Consider the following 21,675-nt stretch of genomic DNA (forward strand, 5'->3'; position numbering starts at 1 on the left):
CTAAAATCATTATTTCTAAATCTTTCAAACCACTTCTGCGCAGTCCTTACACTAATTACAGTTTGATTATGAACAGTATTTAATTTTTTGGCTGCATTTGTAGCATTCTCATGACTTAAAAATAAAAAGTATAAAACATGTCTCTTATATTCATCTGTTACTTCCATTTTAAAGAAAATAAACAACTGAAATGTTCCCAATTCTGAACAGTATTATATGAATGAGATCCAATTTAACACTTCAGTGTAAAAAGTATCACATTAGACTGACAATTTTAACAGCAAAACACGATTTTTCTCAAGGTCATAAAATACGCATGAACTTATGGACTGACCTGATATAAACTATAGTTAAAAATTAGAAATTCAAACACAAGCACTTTTGATGAAATACTTGGGTCTTCAAATTTAAGAAAAATATAAATTTCCTGTCACAGTTCAAATGTTTAAGACAAAATATTACTACGAGAGAGCCATCACAAAGTGCTGTAGTACAACAAAGACATGTGCTCTGATTCCATATCCTCATATAGTTTTTTGAAAAATCTTGCCTTCAACAGCCAAGTTTTTATAAAGTTTACTATATTCACTACATATTCTAAAGCCTGGTTTAATGTAAAACTCAGATATTTTGCTTCCCTGTGAATAAAGCAATGGGTCCACAGTGCAATGGGGGCTTTCTTTGTATAAGTTCTTGTAATCTTTCATAACAGCCAAACATAGAATGAGCACTATCAGTACAGATATAAATGCATTTGGTCCACTCTTAATTATTTTCAGGTATAAAAGTATCAAAGATCTCAAACAAGTCTTGAGCCTTAGTACCAGCAGTGATATTTTTACAAAAGAGAAGATCTTTTACAATGTTATTACTATCTATAAACTGTAAATAGCAAATCAAGTGAGCATCATCATTATTATTATCCACGGCTTCATCCAGTTGCAACCCAAATTCCTTCCATTTTAATTTTTCAATTAACTAATCATTGAGGTCATCCACTATGTGCTGTATTCTGCAAGTGATGGTGTTATTGGACAAAGGCACTTTTGAAAGTTGCTTCCCAGCAGACTCACCAATCATAATGTTCATCATATCTACAGCAGCTGGTAGAATGAGTTTTTGTGAGATGGTATGAGGCTTCTTACCTTTTGTGATTATATGTGCCACCTTGTAAGATGCTAGCAAAGCATTACTTTGTATTGATTCTTGATTATAAAAACTGTTTTTATTGATTTAACTCTCTTAAATTTCTAGTAAAGTAGTCACATGATTTGGTACAATCTCCAAAAACTAATTAAACACTGAAATTGTGTGAAACCAACAGCTATTTATTGAGAAAGTATTGAGAAAGTTTGACAAACTACTAAAACAATTAAGAAAATTATTGTAGAGTGCCATCTGGTAAACATTTGTAGATGCTTTTGCAAACAGTTATCATTAAGTGAGTTAATGGTCTGTACCAGAGGCCATATTCTGGTCACTGTCTCTGGTCTCTCGTTTCTTGCAAGCCGGTCTCGTTTCTCGCAAGCTTGTTTCTCGCAAGCTGATTGGCTAATCCAAATGATTGGCTAATCATTTGGATTAGCCAATCAGCGACCGGCTTGCGAGAGATGAGAGACCAGAGACAGTGACCAGAATACGGCCTCAGATCTGCTAGATGTTACATCTTATCATATTGAATTGAAAATAGAAGTAAAATTATAAAAATTTTATATTTCTTGGCACCCCTGTGAGGAAGTCAAGGCTCCCTAGGGTGCACACTTTGGGAACCTCTGAATTAATGCATGTAGATACTAATTTATTACATTTTGATTGGTTCTACGAATAAATTTTCTCTTATTTATTTCTATCAACTAGCTATTTTTAACAAATCAATTTACATAACATAGATCTTTAATAAGCAAAAACAGACTTGAAATATTCTTTGTGCAGTGTTATATATATAAATATTTTGCAAGAAATATTGTTCCATAACGATGATATAAAGAATAAAGACACATTGCAGAAATTCATACAAAAAGTCAAATTTACTTTTTTTTAAATTATCATTTTCAACAAAAACACTTTATTCTATATTGTANAAAATTTTTGCTGAAATAGGCTGGAATCCTTTTAAATTTTAATTATTATTATTAAATATCATAGATTGAAAAGACTAAAAGACCTTATTCTATTATATTCAGTTATTTATTGTACATATAACATCTAATCTTACAATATAAGAGTCATTTTGGAATATCTTAAACTCTTAATTTAAATGTATAACTTACTTTTTCATTTATGATACATTGAAGATCTTCAGAAGTAGGAGATCCAAGAATAGCTAATATTCTATTCAATTGGTCTAAGTCTAAAAGAAATATATAAAAAATTACTAATGATAACATAATTTTAAAATTAACATTTATATTACTTAAAGTATTGAATATATAATACTGTAAAATTTCATACAGGATGGTTCATTTTAATCAATTCAACTCAAAACATATGCAGCCTACAAAAAATTCATTAAATCAAGCATGTTAGACTTCAAGGGACCACAAAAACACTATCAGTTTCATCATAGTGAATCCTATAATTGGTGAAAGTGAGACCAACTTCATTTACTTAAGTGGAAACCCTCATTTTTTATTGCATATTATGATTCTACATAAAAAAACAGACTTTTACTTGAAACATTTTTTCTGAAAGATGCACTTTGCAAAAGTTACGAGCATTTAAATTTTCATATGACTGCCATGCAGGATGCTTGCGCATCTGTGAATAGCTGTGAAATTCATAGAAAAAGGATGAAACTATCATCATCTCTCATAAATAATGAACTGATACAAAAAACTAGAGCAACAATATGTTAAAGCTATTAAGTTCATGATAAAGGAATGATGTAATCTTGGTTGATTTCGATATTACAACCCTATTTCTTGGTCTTTCTTCAATTTGAAATATGGAGTAACTGGCCAAAAAATATAGAAAGGTCAGATTAATCCTAACCATAGCTAAGGAGAAATGGAACTTTCTATTTGAATGAAAAAAGAACACATTATAATATTTGTTGATATATCAAATTAAACTACCATATGGATTAGAAGCACTTATCCCAAAGTATATTCTGTAAGTCTCTGAAAAGCAATTCAATCATCCAAAAGATATGTCTACAGCAGACTATCTAACCTCATGAAGTTAGAAAATGAAATCTATAATGAAGACCTGAACTTCTCCAAGGTAAGGGAAGAAAACACCAATCCCAACATAGATAAAATCTTGGCCAAATCTCAAGATGCTTATGATGACATGTGCAAAGAATTCTGAAGATGACAGACTCAAAATGCAAAAAGACTCAAATTTAAAATGCAAAAAATGAAAAGTGATCCAGAAGATAGAAACACATGGAAAGCAAGAAATAGCTAAAATGTAATGAGATAATGTTAAAGCTGATGTGAGATAAGCAGTGGGTCGGGTTAATCTCGTACTGACCACTTAATCTGCACAGGCTGGTGAAGCCCGATCTAGGAGTCGTTCGGATGGCTAGGAGGGCAAAACGAATGGGGAGTGCATTGGTAAGTCGACAGGTTTCCTCGGAGAGACAGGAGACAGGTTTAACAAATAACAAAATAAAGGTTTATTCTATAACTAAAGTTAATTTACAGGAGTATACATAAGGAAGTTACAGATTTAATGCTTAAATGCAGATAACACAAATCTATATATACTGGCAATCTAACTAGTCACTGTTAGATTGCACGCAGTTTTTTTATGGCTGGCCTTCTAGATGGTAAATTAGCTGTGTATTAATCTGGCAGCAAAATTAAAATTAAATCTGCTACCATAAGCTGGAATTTTTGTGAGAGAGTTTACAAAGGCTCTAGAGCAGATGTGACCAAACTTTTATCCCTTAGGGGCTACTTTTTTTGGTAAAATATAGTCTGCAGGCGACTATGAATATGGGCAAACAATTTTAGGATTTTTATACGCGCATGCATTAACATTCATTTGCATTGTTCATCGGGATTAATACAAACAGTATGGGTATGTTGCACAGACAGTCTATTATTGTAAGAATAAATTATCGAATTAAGATTTTTAAACATTATGTATTGATAGGTTTGACTTGAGTATACTTTTTTTTGCAATCAATGAATGGAAGAAGAGAAAATGCCTGCAGATTTGTCTCTATGCATGCTAGCTGACAATAGTTTCATGACCACAATTACTGTGCAGTCAAGCAAGCCTTCTGGCATGCAAATGTTTCTCAACAGGTTGCTACAATCTGCCACAGCTCTGTAACAAAATAAAAAAAGAAAACAAGAAACTAGAGGAGGTTAAATTAGGTTAGGTACTCTTAAGGGATGAACCTATCAGCGCACAATAGTAATGTGCAGAGAAGATTTGTGTCATGATTGTACACCAGGTGGTGTGCATGCATGGTAATGGCAGTTGCAAATGGTCATCCACTGGTGCGCATGACAAAATTCAGTGGTCTTTTTTCTTCTTCCATTGTCAACTGCAAAAAAATTTGTACTTAATTACTGGTATGTAATAGTAAAAAAATTCACAATTGGTGGGAAATAGTGTACAGTTACCTTAGTTTCATTACGTGTAAATGCAAAAAAAATATCTTAAATGGCAAAAAAGCAAGAGAAAAATAAGGTGCTGTAAAAAAAAGCAAGTGACTTTAAGGCCTGTTAAACATATACAGTGGAACCTCGGTATACGACCTTAATCTGTTCCTGATGTTTGGACTTATACTGAATTGGACGTATACCAAACCAACCTTTCCCATAAGAAGTAATGTAAAACTGATTAATCCGTTCTCATGAAAAAAATGGCTGGCTTTAAACACCTCGCTTTCCTGCTTGATTTTTCATGAGATCAGCATGTATCTTTTTAGCTTTCTCACAAATAATTGCTTCTGATATGCTGTCTCTAGCACACTATTCTTCAGTTATCCAAAGCAAAAGCAATTTCTTAACATGGTTTAATGTCTTCAATCTCTGTTTAGAAATTGATTAAACCCCTTTCGTAACGTTAGCAGATTTAATAATGTCTTTATTTTTCGCGATTGTCGATATCGTCGTTCTTGGAATACGATATGCAACAGTTAAAATCTCGAACACGCGTGCCACATTCATATTTCTCAACAGTCTTCTTTTTTCAGTTCCATTGTGATTCTAGTAATTTTTTTAGTTTTCTGTTGCTTTTCATTTGCCTTTTTGCAATTCATGATTAATAAAAATAATAAAATTTTACTTACAAATTAAAATCAGAAGAAGTTTAACAAAGTTATAAACCATTGCACCACAAACGTCTAGTCTGGTCTAATACACCGATAGTGCTACTTGTTCATAGATTTGTGCGTATAATTGAATTATGTCGTATACCGAGCAAAATTTGTTTCGTCCAAACAGGACGTATTCTGAATTGAACGTATTCTAAAGCAGACGTATACCGAGGTACCACTGTATATGCCTGAATAAGCTAATTATGACTAGCTATGAATGTTTTTGTAAATCTAAGTAATGTAGACTCCACATAGCAACCCTAGCAGTACTTTTGGGACTATTTTTTTCCCTCCCCACAAAGTTCTTCCCATGGCTTGAAACATTGTATAAACCAAATTTTAATGAAGTTTTACCCATTGGTTCTCTCTACAAAAGATGTTGAATTGAGTAACTTTAATGTGAATCATATCTTATACATATATATAAAAATTACATAAAAATACAGAAATTATAAAAACTTATTACTTACAGTGTTTTCCTGGAAATATTGGCCTATTAGAGATCATTTCTGCTAAAATGCAGCCAACTGACCAAATATCAAATGCACGCATTAAGGATATAATAAAGCTAATCACAATAATTTAAAATAATTATTTAAAATTTAACAAAATCATAATATTCACAAAATATTATATCAAAAGGATACTTGATTTTGTATAACCTTTGCTATTTAACATAATTTCAGGTGCACGATACCATCTTGTGGCCACATATTCTGTAAGAAATCCAGTATGATCATGATCAGGATCAGCTATACGAGCAAGCCCAAAATCACATATCTGTAAATAATAAATTTTCAGTATAAATAATCAGTACTAATATTATGGATATCTAAGCCTAACATCAGCAGCATTATACAAAAATTCAATTGCAACCTGTATGGGCCATCATTAAAGTTGAACAAGATCAGTGAAAAGGAAGCCCATTTTCTAGATATAAACATTAGACTGATAGGTAACAGAGAGGAAACAGTAGTGTTCTGTAAACCAACTTACTATCTACTCTTTATTCTAGTAGTATCCAATGGTCTATATCCCTACAAAGTGGCAGTGTTTAGTTAGCAGGATCTTTAGTTAAAAGTGTTCATACAAATATTATTGATAAAAATTGAAATAAATTAATGAAATAGCCCATGCACATGGTTATAGCAAAAAACTTATTCAGAGTCTCATAAATAACATCCTGAGTACTATACATAGGAATAAATATCTAATAGAGATAAAAGTAATGCATGGGCATATGCATGAACAAAAGCAAGTCGCTGTAGATTTCTTCTCCACTATCTATGCACAGACAGATAACAAGATAAATTAAAACTAGATTAATATTTAAATGCAATCCTACAGTATTTAGATTGTTATTAAACACTAAAGATCAATCAAACACTGACAGAGTGCCAGGAATATATGGCAGTAGGTTTGATAGAACCCTCACTTACATAGGGTCTACCAATAGAGCTTAGTCTCGAGATCATCAAGCATAAGCATGATGTTTACAAAAACAAATTATCTACTGTACTAGGATCAATATGCAAATAAGCCCAGGGTATCTATCAACTAGGAGGAAGCAAAATTAATTAAAACAAGTTTTAATGTACAAAAACTCAGATCACTACAGTAGAACTTTGGGAAATTTTTAAGATTACAGTAGAGAGAAATTGCATAAGCTATGCAATTTCTCTCTACTATCCCTATTAACTATTATAGGATGAACTATCCTGGTGAATATATTGGTGCAACTGCATGTGATCTAAAAATTAGCATAAATACACCATTCAGAAAGGTCTATCCACTACCGCATTGGCTTTGTTCACTGTGGATAACGATGCCCAAGTTGAGTTTGACAATATCTGATTACTGCAACATTGCAATAACCCTGCCAACCTGAAATATCTTGAACAACTGGAGATATTTAAAGCCTTTAGGAGGGAACAGCAATTAATTTTAAAGAAATGGACTCATTGGCAGCTGCGTGGAGGGTGTGCTTTGACGTACAATAGTTCTTGGTCAAGTTTGGTTTCTATATAAACTTAGTATTTTTAAATCTGAAAGCCGGTTAGAAGTCTAATTTGTTAAACACAACATTGAGCATGCGTGTATTTTCATGACATACAACTTTTTTGGAATTTGCTTTCTTTTAACAAGCATTCCATTACGTTGAAACCTGAGGATGACTGTTGAAAATGGATGAAAACGTTTGTTTAACAATTAGTTAAAGCAAATTACTTGCTGGTTTGTTGGTAATTGAATAGTTTATTTGATTGTATACCAGTAATATCATGGTGATTAAATTGCATAAACAGCAAAGATACTGAAACTATGTCCATGGCTTGGAAATCACTCAAAGATAACACATTAAATTTTCAGAGCTTAAAGAGTTATTCTTTCTATGTTAATGTCCTATTGAACCTATCATTCTGTAGTGGGATGTAGTAAACTCCAGGTGCTCTTAATTTGACTGTACACTTAATCATCACTTTGCTTAGCATTCTGGCATGTGTATCAACAGAAAATACATCCATACTTGGCACCATATTAAATAAATAAATGCAATTTTCAGGAATTAACCAAATTGTTTTTAATCAAAAATGTTTTTTCAAACTGCAATGGAACAAATACATTTTCAGAATATCATTACTTTCAAACATTAAATTAAATAAATTACACACAAAAAAAAATAGCATTAATAATAAAAATAGCATTCATTTATTTATTTAATATGATGCCAAATATGAATGTATTTTCTGTTGAGACTTGAATATTAGTAAATTTTGGAAATGTTAATCAAAATTGATAATTTTATCATATTTTATGAACTAAAACTATTAATAATAAAGTAAAAGTAATTGATAATATATTTTACCTTTAAATCACAACAGGTATTAAGTAAAATATTACTTGGTTTCAAATCTCGATGGAGAACATTGGCAGAATGTATATAAAGAAGTCCTCGCAATATCTGATATGTGAAATAACAAATATGATCATTACTCAGCTTTTGAGATTTTAATAATTTATAAAGATCTGTTTCCATCAAAGTTTGAACAATATATCTGAATAGTCATTAAGTTTAAAATGATAACTCAAACTTTAACATTTATATTGTTTAATAATATATACTAGTAGTTAATTATTATACATAACTAAACATATATTTATAAAATGTAAAAATTAAAAATACTTCCTTAATCTTATACTGTTGAAAACAACAACTATTTTTATTATTAAGTGTAATAATCTATTGTTATTATTAATTAAAAATAATTATAAAATTTTAGCAAAATTAAAAAATATATAATTTATAACGAAACATCTTTTTATACCCTGTATGAACAATTTTTAACATGCAATTGCCATGAGTTACCACTTGTGTGACTCACTAAAAATTTTCTGATGCTTCAAGATACAAGGTTTGTGACATGATGTCTGATTACACAATATGCTCCATGGATCACCAGTAGTACCTCACAGAGCATCTCTGTAAATGTACTGTAGTTAAAACATAATGCAAAACAAACTTGTACCAACATGCAAGTAAGGCATAGTATATGCAACCAATGACCAGTACATGTAAATTCATTTGACTGTCTTGAAGGATATATATTATACCTCAAACAAAAATATTTATGCTAGTTTTGAAAGTAAAAAAAAAATTCAAAGAGCAAATTCAGATTTTCTGATATGAAAAAAAAAAAAAACATAAATCTATAAAAAAAAAGAGAGAATAATCCAGGAATCACAATTTTTTTTAATGTGGCAGTTAACACATTAAATAGATGCAATAATATTTTATGTATTTGAAAATAATCATTGCATACTGCTATCTTCAATCAATATATTCAAACATTAAAAAATTTTTAAAAAGTTATAACTGGTAAAAAGAAACAGATATTGTTAAAGCTTTGAAAAAATAAGGGTGGAAAATCAAGATTTGAAATATACAGTGTAATTTAAGACTAACTGATTAAGCTATAAGTCATAATCATTACGATTTTAAAGTTTACAGCTTAGAAGTTTTCATGTTTGAAGTTTTATTTTGTTTTGTTTTTATTTTATTAACTAGTTGTAAAGTTTCATTTAAACTTACAGGATATTTTGTAGATAAACTCATAATAGGCTTTTTATTATTCAACTGAATAAAATTTTTGGTATTCTGTATACTTGATATTTAAAAGCTTTAGAAATTTAATTTCAAACAAAACTTTTCACACAATAGAAATAATTCATTCATCCACTAAATTGAAGATACAGATGCAAAGCTAAAATAATTATAATGTATTGGTATAATTCAAAAAATTTTTCTATTCTAATCAAAGTTGAAATACAGTCTCTACAACATTACTATTTAGTAATAAATACATCTGAACACAAAAAACAACACAGCAAATAATAAGTATATTTAAATAAAACAAATGTTTTCTTCCATTTTAATCAGTCATCTCCACGTTAGAAGGAATGCAAATAGAAATGAATGTGTATTCTAAAACTAGAACATCAACAAATTTAAATGCATGCACACATTTCACGATAAGTCCATTTTTTAAATTTCTATGGTGTTCTATTTTTAGAATACACATTCATTTCTATTTATGTTTCTTCTAACCTAAATATGACCATTTAAAATGAAAGAAAACAAAAGCATTTGTTTTGTTTAAATATAATCATTATTTGCTGGATTTTTGATGTTTATGTGTACAAGGGGGAACCCAAAAAAGCTGAACTGAGAGCGCGCTGCCATTCGTAAATGTAGTAAAGAGTTCTCCTGTTACATGGGATAAGTAGAGACCTTCACGAAACAGCTGTGCAAATGCCATCAGTTTGTAGGTTTACATTTGAGCATAGTGTTGTGTTTCTCTTACTGTAATTTTGTTCCACCTCCGAAGTTCTGAGCATCCTTCAACATCTCGAAACGAGACTTATCAGAAAAAGCAGCAAAAGTTTTAGGATTCCATAAATCCGGGCTCACAAAAGTAAAAGTTCAATATCTTCAATAACATTCAATAACATTGAAAATATCTGCCAAAAAAAGTGTTAAGACATCTGCGAGAGGATGTGCGAAGGAAATGTCCGGAACTTTGGCGATCAGGTGACTGGTTCCTTCATCACAACAATGCCCCTGCACACACGACATTACGAGTGATTCACTATTTGGCCTCTCGGGGATGCCCTGTCATTCCCCACCCTCCGTATTCACCAGACCTAGCCCCGTGCGACTTTTTTCTGTTTCTGAGAATGAAGAAAAATCTAAAAGGGAAGCATTTTGATGATGTGGAGGTGATAAAAACAGCTTCGCTAAGGGCACTGAATGGTATCAAGGTTGAAGAATTCCAGAGATGCTTCAAACAGTGGGGAAAAAGACTTGACAAGTGTACCACATCTAATGGAAAGTACTTTGAAGGTTACTGAAGGAATTTTATAAAAAAGTTAATATATAAAGTTTTTATACAAAAAATCTGGTTATTTTTGGGTCCCCCATGTACTGTACATAACACTACATAATAGGTTTATCTTCCTTCTTAACTTGAAATAAACTGTCATATTAATTAAAAATAATTATAAAATTTTAGCAAAATTAAAAAATATATAATTTATAACGAAACATCTTTTTATACCCTGTATGAACAATTTTTAACATGCAATTGCCATGAGTTACCACTTGTGTGACTCACTAAAAATTTTCTGATGCTTCAAGATACAAGGTTTGTGACATGATGTCTGATTACACAATATGCTCCATGGATCACCAGTAGTACCTCACAGAGCATCTCTGTAAATGTACTGTAGTTAAAACATAATGCAAAACAAACTTGTACCAACATGCAAGTAAGGCATAGTATATGCAACCAATGACCAGTACATGTAAATTCATTTGACTGTCTTGAAGGATATATATTATACCTCAAACAAAAATATTTATGCTAGTTTTGAAAGTAAAAAAAAAATTCAAAGAGCAAATTCAGATTTTCTGATATGAAAAGAACATAAATGTATAGAAAAAACGAAAATGGCCCATGCAACCTGAATTTTTTCAAAGATTGTGATTAATGTGTTAATCACATTAACCTTCTGAACATTTGCACTTGTGTAGGGTCAACATGACCCATATTTAAAATGTTTGTAATACAGACAGGGATGGATAAAATATAATTATATTTTAAAACTCCAAAACCTTTAAACGTCCAGTAGTAATCAATTTAATAATAAAAAAACGTTTTCGACCGTACTTTCAGTCTTCATCAGGTTTAAAAACCAGTTAGATTCGAACCTGTGCAAGCATAGAACAATGATTATGAAATTAATTTTGAAAAATGGAACAGCACAAACGGATTTTAAAAGAATGCAGTTATGCATGTGCATTGTCATGGCGATGGAATGGCATATGTAATACATACNCTAAATGTATTTTTAATTTATAGATTATCTAACGCACTTAATAAATAAGCAAGTTCAATATAATTACCTCTGTTATATTAGATTCAATAGATTCCCTATGCCCTCTAAATGTCAATTCTTGCTTCGATAATACGTACTAATTTAAATATAATATATCTATTAGCCATAACTTTGTTATAATTTTCAATATTTATTTTGTATTGTTTACTAATGTTAAATTCCATTCCACTTTGATTTCCAAATTGCTTCAATTTTACGAAAGAATCGATACGAGATTTACGATTTTCGTATCTTTTGCCAGCTTTACTCAAATTATTTAAATTATCAAAGCCATTCTTATTCCACACACTAATTTCATTTGAAAATAATAGGCAAGGTCAACAAAACAATTTTTGCATTTCTATGCACCCACAAAGCCATTTTACGTCTTCATAAATTTTATTGTAAAAATGTCAAACAAACTTTTTTGTTGACGTATTTATATTTAATTTAGGCACTGGTCTCTCTCTTTTAATAATGTTTTCTTTTTCATCATATGGTCTCAAGCCAAAACTTTTTTAAAATAAATTTTCAATATCACAATTATATTCTAAATCACTAGCCATAATATAAGGGCTAAAATTAAAATGGCTCCCTATCAGTGGCTCGTGGATGGAATCAGAGACGGTCTTGGTAGGTGTGCAGTGTATGCATGTGTGCCAAATTCCCAGGGTGCCGATACCAGTTAATGTCAAATGCCTCTTTTGTCGCATCACTAGTATATCTCAAAGGATGCGACAGGGTTGTTGATTTTAAACGTTTCTCACCATAGCTGTAAAAATCTAAATTTGTTAGATTTAATAGTCATTTGTTTTCTAACTAATTCGTTTTAAGACCAGGTGTCCACAGAAATTTCCAAAATTTACAACTTTTAGTCACTTTCATTGAACTGGAAAAATTTCTGTCTTTATTACATTTAATATTATGAAGAAATCAGTTCACACTGTACTCGGTTAAGCTTTTGTTTAAGTAAAATTCTGGCTCTTTCAGCAGGGTTTTATTTGTGTCCCAATTCCCTAATCGCTTAATTATTTAACTACTTCTTAAGTAGAAATAAGTACTTAAATATTTGAATATTTGTAATCTCGGGAAAAAAGTGGAAAGACAAATTTTTATGACAAACGAATACATAAATAGTAAATTTAAGGAAAATAAATTCTAGAGCTTTTTCTGTACCTTGTGCATCTCTCTCATTCATTAAATTTAGTTGTAAATGATGCTGCCAAAGTAACAGTTAATTTTTTAACATTGTACTAGAATTCTACACGTTTTTTTCTACATCCCCTTAAAAATGAGTACAAAATCATAATATCACTGGTTTAACATTGAAATCCATAAGTAACATAAAATGGGAAAGTGGAATAAAAATATCAAATATTTTAATGGATTTTTTTTTAACTCCTGTCAACAATACAGAACTATCATAAAAACATACCAGTAAATTCTTATCGGTTGGGTTAAGTTATAAATCTACTCGCGATTCACGTAATCGGGCGAGGGCAGCCAAATATCTAGCGGGCAGGCGGCTAACAGCCCAGAACCGGTCCCAGATAGAATCAGATGCGGTATACGAGTAGCATCCACCCGAGGTCCTAGGCTTCCACTGGCTAAACCGGGTGAAACTGGTGCTTCGTAAAGTGCGTGCGCAAATCTGGCTTTTTGAATGCCGACGATACGGCACTTCCACTCTGCCACTAATATTCGAATATACATTAGTGATCTTATCTTTTTTTTCACGTGTAGTATAGAAATTTGTAATAAGATATATAATGTGGTTATAAAATATTGATTATTTTCATATAATTAAAATTAATATGTATTTATTTTTTAGAAAATACAAAGGAAGCAGCGCTTCCACCACTTCCAATGATGGCACGCCACTTATTAAATATAATCCACAATGTTTTTTAATTAAAGATTAAATAAGATGATTACAAGATCTTTAAAATTGATTCAATCAATTATGGTTTTGAGAATTTTGGAATGCATTCTTGTCTCATCTCACTATAGCTTAAAATTTTTTTTTTTTATTAACATTACAAGTTAGTGCTAACTTATTATTATTTCATTGGATATGTCACAATCATTATTATATTAAAGCAATAAAATGATACTTAAAACTTCAACTTCAAAGGATACAAACAATAAAATAAATTAATATGATCAACACAAATTAGCATAGCTAGCTATCTATTGAGTATAACTTATTGACTTATACTTTGAGTTTTATATACAGTAGAACCTCGATTATCCGGACTAATTGGGAATGAAGGTAGTCCGGANAATGTGTTAATTTTAATTCAAAGTACGTTAAAATATGAATAATTAAAATTAATATGTATTTATTTTTTAGAAAATACAAAGGAAGCAGCGCTTCCACCACTTCCAATGATGGCACGCCACTTATTAAATATAATCCACAATGTTTTTTAATTAAAGATTAAATAAGATGATTACAAGATCTTTAAAATTGATTCAATCAATTATGGTTTTGAGAATTTTGGAATGCATTCTTGTCTCATCTCACTATAGCTTAAAATTTTTTTTTTTTATTAACATTACAAGTTAGTGCTAACTTATTATTATTTCATTGGATATGTCACAATCATTATTATATTAAAGCAATAAAATGATACTTAAAACTTCAACTTCAAAGGATACAAACAATAAAATAAATTAATATGATCAACACAAATTAGCATAGCTAGCTATCTATTGAGTATAACTTATTGACTTATACTTTGAGTTTTATATACAGTAGAACCTCGATTATCCGGACTAATTGGGAATGAAGGTAGTCTGGATAAGGAAAAATCCGGATAATCGAAAATCCGAATAATAGAGGTCCGGATAATCAAGGTTCTACTGTATTTGTATAGTTGCAATTTAATATCTTTTGTATTTTCATTAATATAGATATTAATTTAGTTTATTAATATTAGATGTAAAAATAACCTTATTTTCAAACCTGCAAATATGCTTCTGTGAATATAGTTTTGGGACATTTTACACCTATTGACAAGCTGAATGCAGAAAAAATATGCAATAAATATGCAATTTTAATGAATATTATACAAATGTTTTTGATTTATTAATAGACCTACATCAGGTTGATGTATTTATATGTTCTATTTGTAGAAAATATGAGAGTTCTAACATGAATGTTACAAAATTAACAAATTAATAATGCACATTATATAATGATGTGCAATTTGGTAAAAATTAAAATGAAAGGTTTAGTTCGTTGTTAGAAATATAAATTTTCTTTAATTAAAAACTCCATTTTCCTGAGATATTCTTGGGTCATCATAAAAAGATCGCCAGGTGGTTGATAACTTCTCACAATCATTGAAATTGAGACATTCTCTTCTATTTGCCACTTGAATATTTCCAGGGTTTCAAGAAATCTGGCTTGATCAGTAGATGAAGATGTGCTTGAATAGTTTGGCTTGTCCTAACTTAGCTATAATGCCCATTTCAATTATTTGCTGGTATGAAAATAAGGTTATTTTTCATCGTTTGTCAAATCCAATTTTTGTATTTTTTTATTAATATTAGTTTGAATATATTAAAAAACTTATTTACTATATAGGTATAAACATTGTATCTCTTATATGATGATAGACATTATTTTTTGATTTTACAAGGATACATATCTTTCATCTGATCCAGACTTGAAGCACTTATGATATCTCTGATATCAATTATCTGAAAATAATTAATTTCACTAAGTAATACTATTTATTATTAAAAAATAAATAAAAATTTTTAATTTACATACAAATTACTTCAAAACATTCTCAATCTTTTAAATGTTAAATTATTTGATATTATATTAAAAATTTGATATTATATATTTAAAACAATGTTTTAAAAAAAGGTTTCCATTTCAATGTTAATAAAATAAAAAGGCCATAAATCAGCAATCGCACACCGGGTTGTATATTGAGTGATTTAATAGCAGTTTATTTTATAAATCTTTTTATAAAAATAACCTGAAAACATTTGTATAGTCCATTTATTCAACTCTTTTGCTGGAAAAGTGTGAATGATTTAATTTTCAAGTTATCTGTTCCAGCTTTGATTTTGGATTTTAGTATAAAAGTAGTTTCTTTACAAGGTAGATTTTTTGATCCAATTCAGATTTTGAATAGCCATTAATTTAAAACAGAATCCCATGAATATAACATAAACAATATATTAATTATACAATAAATCATTTTCTCATCTTGATCTTAATTAAATTTACATAATATAATTAAATAATTTATTATAAAAATTGTTATTAAATAAATTAAGTATAAAAAGTCATACAAAACAAATTAATATATAAGTATTTTTCTTACATTTTCATGTTTAAATCTAATTAGAATCTTAATCTCTCTCAGAGTTCTTTGACAATATGTTTGATGTTCAAATGGAGAAATCTTTTTAATGGCAACCTTTTGTTTAGTAACATTATCTTGAGCAGAACTGTAAAAATTAACAGCAATTTTTTTAAAAAAAACTTTAATATTTAAAGATTGTTATATATTAATTTTTAAAAATTATGATTAATGGTTAATATTAATTTAAGCAAATAATAAAATTAATTGACAAATAATTCAATATATAATAATAATAATATTTATAACAACATATACAAATAATAATATTTCAATTTAATTCTCTTACAACAGTAATCAAAATTTTGTATGTTTCAACTTCTATATTTGCAACATCATTGTGTCAATATTTTACCAAGTATTAACTAACATCAAAAAGTTTAAAAAAATATTTTAAGATTTAAAACTTGAAAATCTTTCATATTAGAGTGAAGAGTGAAACTGCTTAAATAAATATTATTGTTGGTTAATAATCTAAAAACATTTTTTCAATGTTTTATCAATACGGTGCAGGTTGTTTTAGTGTTTATTTATTTACTCTAAAACAGTGTTTCTCAAACTTTTTGCTCACGCAACCCAATATATTTGTTTGTAATGGTTCCATGCCCCAAATGCTTATAATAAAATTTTAAAAAAACCTGGTAAACTAAAGTCACTGTATATTATATAATAAAATAAAATTATGCATTACTGATAATACATTTCTATTAACAGTTCAGGTCAATTTCAATTCGTAACAAATAACTTACTGCAATTTCAGTTTTTATCATCAAAATTTAACTATTAAAAAATGTAAGAGTTACAGTTGTGAATAAAATGGACTGTTATAAAATTATTTAGGAGACTGTTTTACTTTGAAAAATTAATGAATGCTTGTTAATTCTAAAGCTGGAACTATCTTCTAAATGCTAAAATTTACACCTTTCTCTCTTTCCAGCAATTCACTAAGTAAAAAGCAAATGTTTTTGGCTACTTTCAGTGGCCTGCATCAGCAGAATTCTATATCAAACATCTATAGCAGGTTCAAAGTTAGGAAACAAAAATGTTTGTTTTTAATCAGTGAATTTCTGGAAAGTGAGAGGAAGGTTAAATTTTAGCACTTAATATATTCTTTTTTTAAAATATACCTTTCACATTGTAAGATTTTGTCAATTACATTTTGTATATACACAGTAATAATTATTTATTGATCCACTTGTGCCAAAATTAATCCATTATTTTTTTGATGCTATCCTCAACCCAAGGGTTGGTAGATAGCATCAAGTCCACCATTCACTTCTATTTAGTGTTAGTTGCTTAATCTTGCAGTAAGATATTCTACTTTTCACTATATTTCACTTGTACTCCATTCTTGGTTATCCTCTTACTGCTTTTCTCTTTTTCATTCTCTAAAATAATACTTTATCCATTTTGAATGTCTTGACAGCTATTCATTTACAGTAGAGCATCGATTATTCGACCCCGATTAACCGTCGCATCGGTTAACCGACCGTTCTAGTCAGCAAATTTCAAATGTCCACTAGTGATGTGGCATTACAATATTTGGCTATGTCTTGGATACTTTAATATTATTTTTGTTAAATTTTTGCGTGTTTTAGCTGGCATCAATGGCTCAACCATTGAAGGGAAGCCAATATTTAAACGAGACTTAATTTTCTAATTATGAGTGGCTGTTTGTTTCATGAACAATAGCGATGATTATTTAAAAAAAAAAATTTGTTAGGCTTAACATCGATGAAAATTCAACATAAAGTTGGTTAATAGCGATATACTAATATACTAATTATACGGGCATACTAATATACTATACTAATAATGTATTTTTTTTATTCTTTTCGGTTATCCTATTTTTTCAGTCATCCGACCAACCTGAGTCCCCAATTGAGTCGGATAATCGATGCTCTACTGTATTTATACTGTTAATGTTTCTGGTTTCTCCTGCTCCTTCTGAAACCTCTCATTAGACAATATTTTAGTCCAAGTTACCTTCAACATTTTTATATAGCATCACATTTCAAAGTTTTGACCTCTGCTTTTTCCTCAAAGTCCGTATACAGGGCCATTCCCAAACAACTTTTCTATGGATGTAAAAAGAAAATTCATCAGATGTTCTGAAATTCATCACTGTCTAATTCTTTCACCTCCAGTATTTTTATAGTATGATTTTCATTTCCTCTTGAATAATTACTTTTGTCTTTATGATTTATTTTCAGGTTGCATTTGACCTTTAGTGCATCATTAAGTTATCCTAATGCCTCCTGTAGCTCTTTAGTTTACAACCAGAGCTACATTGTATGCAAAATGAATTGTGTTAAATGTTTTATCATTTATTTTTATACTTTCATAGTTTTCTTATATTCCTTCATAGCTGCTTCTATATAAATGCTAAATGAAATAGGTGATAGTCGACAGCTCTGACTTCTTTTGAAATTCATGCTTTTTCTTTACCTTTCCTTATTAATGCTAATTGATCTTTGTATGGTTGGAAATATTAATTTTCTGTTCCTATGGTTAACTCTTTTAGAATGTTGAGTATTATTGTTCAATCTATGCTATCAAATGCTTTTCTATATCAATAAAAGCAATGGATACTGGCATATCTGTTCTTATTGATTTTTCTACAATCATGTGTAGACTTAAAATAAACTCTCTTGCACCTTTGTTTTTCCTAAAACCAAATTAATCCTGAAATATTCTGATTGATATTCTCTAATCCTGTAGTTCTCAATCCGTGGTTTGCAGAACATGGGTGCTCCATGAAGCCACTTCAAGTTTTCTGCGAAAAAATCAAATATGATTAAAAATTGTTGCAAAAGAAAAATCAACACTGTACAATAACTTTTGTTTGGGAATGTAATCAGCAAATGCCAATGATGTCATATACTAGACTAAGTGTGCTCTTAATTTCAAAAACGTTTGCCACCCCCTGCTTTAAAGCTGATGTGTTGTAACTGTTATGTGGAAAAAAATGTCAAAGTTTAATGTTCCCCGACTTCAAAAAGATTGAGAACCATGGCTCTAATCTATAGAATATTATCCTCGTGAGGATTTTCAGTGTGGCACTAGACTTAGTTTTCTGTGATCTTCACACTTTAGTTTCCCTTTTTCTTAAGTACAGTATTTGAATTAGTATATTATGTTTGAAATTCTTAGGAATAATTCCAGTGATATACATTTGATTAAATAATTATTCTCCAGAGCTTGGATGATTTTTTCCCCTAAATATTTTGTGATAAAATGAGATTGAATCTTACATGCCATAAAATACAGTAAGTCTAGAGCAGTGTTTTTCAACCTGTGGGTTGCGACCCAAGGGGGGGTCACAAAGCCTTACACGGGGGGTCGCGGGTGAAAGAAAAAGACAAGTGTTTGTAGGTCCTACACTACAATAAAAAAAGTAGAATTTCAGTGAGAAGGCTGTGCCTGTTTATTTTACAGTACAATTGGTTTTTCGATCGATATTTAAAGTAAGAAAATTAAATACGTAGTTTTTAAAATCACTGATATAGTTTAAATATGGCCCTGTGGGGTCGCCAGAATTTTTTAACTTGTAAAGGGGTCGCGTATTCAAGAAGGTTGAAAAACACTGGTCTAGAGTGACCAGATGCATAAGGATTAAAGAGAGAACAGAGTAAATAAGGCATAGTTGTACAGTAAATTCTGGTATAGTTGGTGTTTATTGAAAAAACAGAGTTACAAAATTCAGTAACTGATTTGTTTTCACATTTTAAATGCATTTAATAAAAACTAAAGTCGCTTGAAACATTTTTTGATGATATGGTATTTCTATTTATCTGCAGATCCAATCATCTACCACCAGGTTGTTCAAGAAGTTTTTTGTTGTTCAATAAGAGATGGCACTATTAGGATCATCACTTTATTTCTCTAAAAATAGTACTACTATTTCATAAACACGTGTCAAGTTTCAAGTAGATCTGTCAACTCATTTGTATATTTGTAGCTGTTCAAAGTTGATGTGTCACTGTATTTTTTTACAATGGTAAAAATTGAATATTGTACAGTGGTAAAATTCTTATTATTGGAAGGTGTAGCACCAAAACAAATTCATGAATGATTGTTAAAAGTGTATAAGAACTCTTCCACTTCAATTTGAACAGTAGAAAGATGGGTTGCTGAATTTAAACATGGTCATACGAGTCATGAAGACGATTCATGTGAAGGACATCCAAAAAGTGCATCAACACCAGAAATCGTGGCAAAACTATAGCATATGGTTTTGGAAGATCGTTGATTAACTGAGAGAGATTTAGTAGAAACCCTAGGGATCTCGTTAGGCAGTGTGAGCAATATTTTGGCTGAAGTTTTGGGTTACAGAAAGCTGTATGCACAATGGGTGCCGCATTCGCTAACTATGGAACAAAAACACATTCGAATGCAACTTTCTCAGCAACATTTGAAGCGTTTTAAAATGGATAAAAAGGATTCTGCGCATTGTTTCATCACTATGGATGAGACTTGGGTCTATCATCATGATCCTGAATCAAAACAAGAGGCTAAGGAGTGGTGTGAACCCGGTACTTCGGTTCCGAAGCGAGTTAGGGTCCAGAAATTGACCAAGAAGGTGTTAGCATCAGTTTTTTGGAATGCAAAAGGAATTTTATTTGTGGATTACCTCCAAACTGGTAAAGCAATAAACTCAGATTATTATTGTAACCTTTTGGACCAGCTGTATGTAAAAATTCGAGAGAAAAGACCTGGTTTAAAGAAGAAAAAAATCATTTTTCATCAAGACAGTGCACCCTCTCACACAGCTCAAAAAACCATCGCGAAAATCAGTAAATTAAAATATGAATTGTTACAACATCCTCCCTATTCACCAGATTTAGCTCCCTCTGACTTTTGGCTGTTCTCACATCTCAGAAAATTCATGCATGGGAAACGATTTCCATCGAATGAAGAGGTAATAGCAGCCGTGGAAGTGTATTTTGACAGTCTTCCAGATTCTCACTCTAAAGATGGAGTCCATAAATTAGAAGATCACTGGAACAAGTGTATTGAAGTTCAGGGAGATTATATTGAATAATAAAATGTATTTCAAACCATAAAATCGTGTTTTTCTTATTGAACGACAAAACTTATTGAACAACCTGGTATACCAGTTTTAGTTTTAATAGTAGCTTCGCTGAAGTGGTAAAGACATCAGCCTGATACTCTGGATACTCAAGTTAAAACCTCAAATTTCTCATGGATGTCAGACCCCATCTTTATCATCAACCAGTTACCTCCACTGTGGACCTGGCCTCACCTGTGAGAAGTGTGACTGTTTCCCCTTTTCCCATCTTGCCATTTAGAGCGTCTTTTTAATTATATTTATTGTGGATTCAGCCAGGCTCACAATCAAAAGATAAAGCCTGACCTATCCAGGAAAGATTATCTGTAAAAAAATTCCTTTATTGGGTTAGTTTTCAAATTGCAGACTATAGATTCCCAATGTCAGCCATCCATCCCTTTTTAATCTCAAGAATGGAGTTATATAGATGAAAATCAAGACCAGTTATGTAAAGCTTGGGGGCTGGAGATCCCAATTAACTGTATACAAATTTCCACTCTGGACAGGAA

The 21,675-nt window shown here is 30.4% G+C and overlaps 1 protein-coding gene across 1 annotated transcript in view; it reads right to left on the reverse strand.

Moving 5' to 3' along the window:
* The window catches only part of LOC111630604 (mitogen-activated protein kinase 1-like), a 56,790-nt gene that overhangs the window by 8,297 nt on the left and 26,818 nt on the right, over window positions 1-21,675 (reverse strand). Inside the window, exons 2-7 of the mRNA XM_023374724.1 lie at window positions 16,057-16,183; window positions 15,363-15,418; window positions 8,142-8,331; window positions 5,926-6,058; window positions 5,749-5,820; window positions 2,271-2,350 (exon numbers count right to left, since the gene is read on the reverse strand). Coding sequence (XP_023230492.1) covers window positions 2,271-2,350; window positions 5,749-5,820; window positions 5,926-6,058; window positions 8,142-8,331; window positions 15,363-15,418; window positions 16,057-16,183 — 658 coding nt within the window. The remainder of the gene's footprint in view (window positions 1-2,270; window positions 2,351-5,748; window positions 5,821-5,925; window positions 6,059-8,141; window positions 8,332-15,362; window positions 15,419-16,056; window positions 16,184-21,675) is intronic.

The sequence above is a fragment of the Centruroides sculpturatus genome, unplaced genomic scaffold, assembly GCF_000671375.1.
Source record: "Centruroides sculpturatus isolate CEXI.00-Female unplaced genomic scaffold, Cexi_2.0 scaffold683, whole genome shotgun sequence".
In the NCBI taxonomy this organism is placed as follows: Eukaryota; Metazoa; Arthropoda; class Arachnida; order Scorpiones; family Buthidae; genus Centruroides; species Centruroides sculpturatus.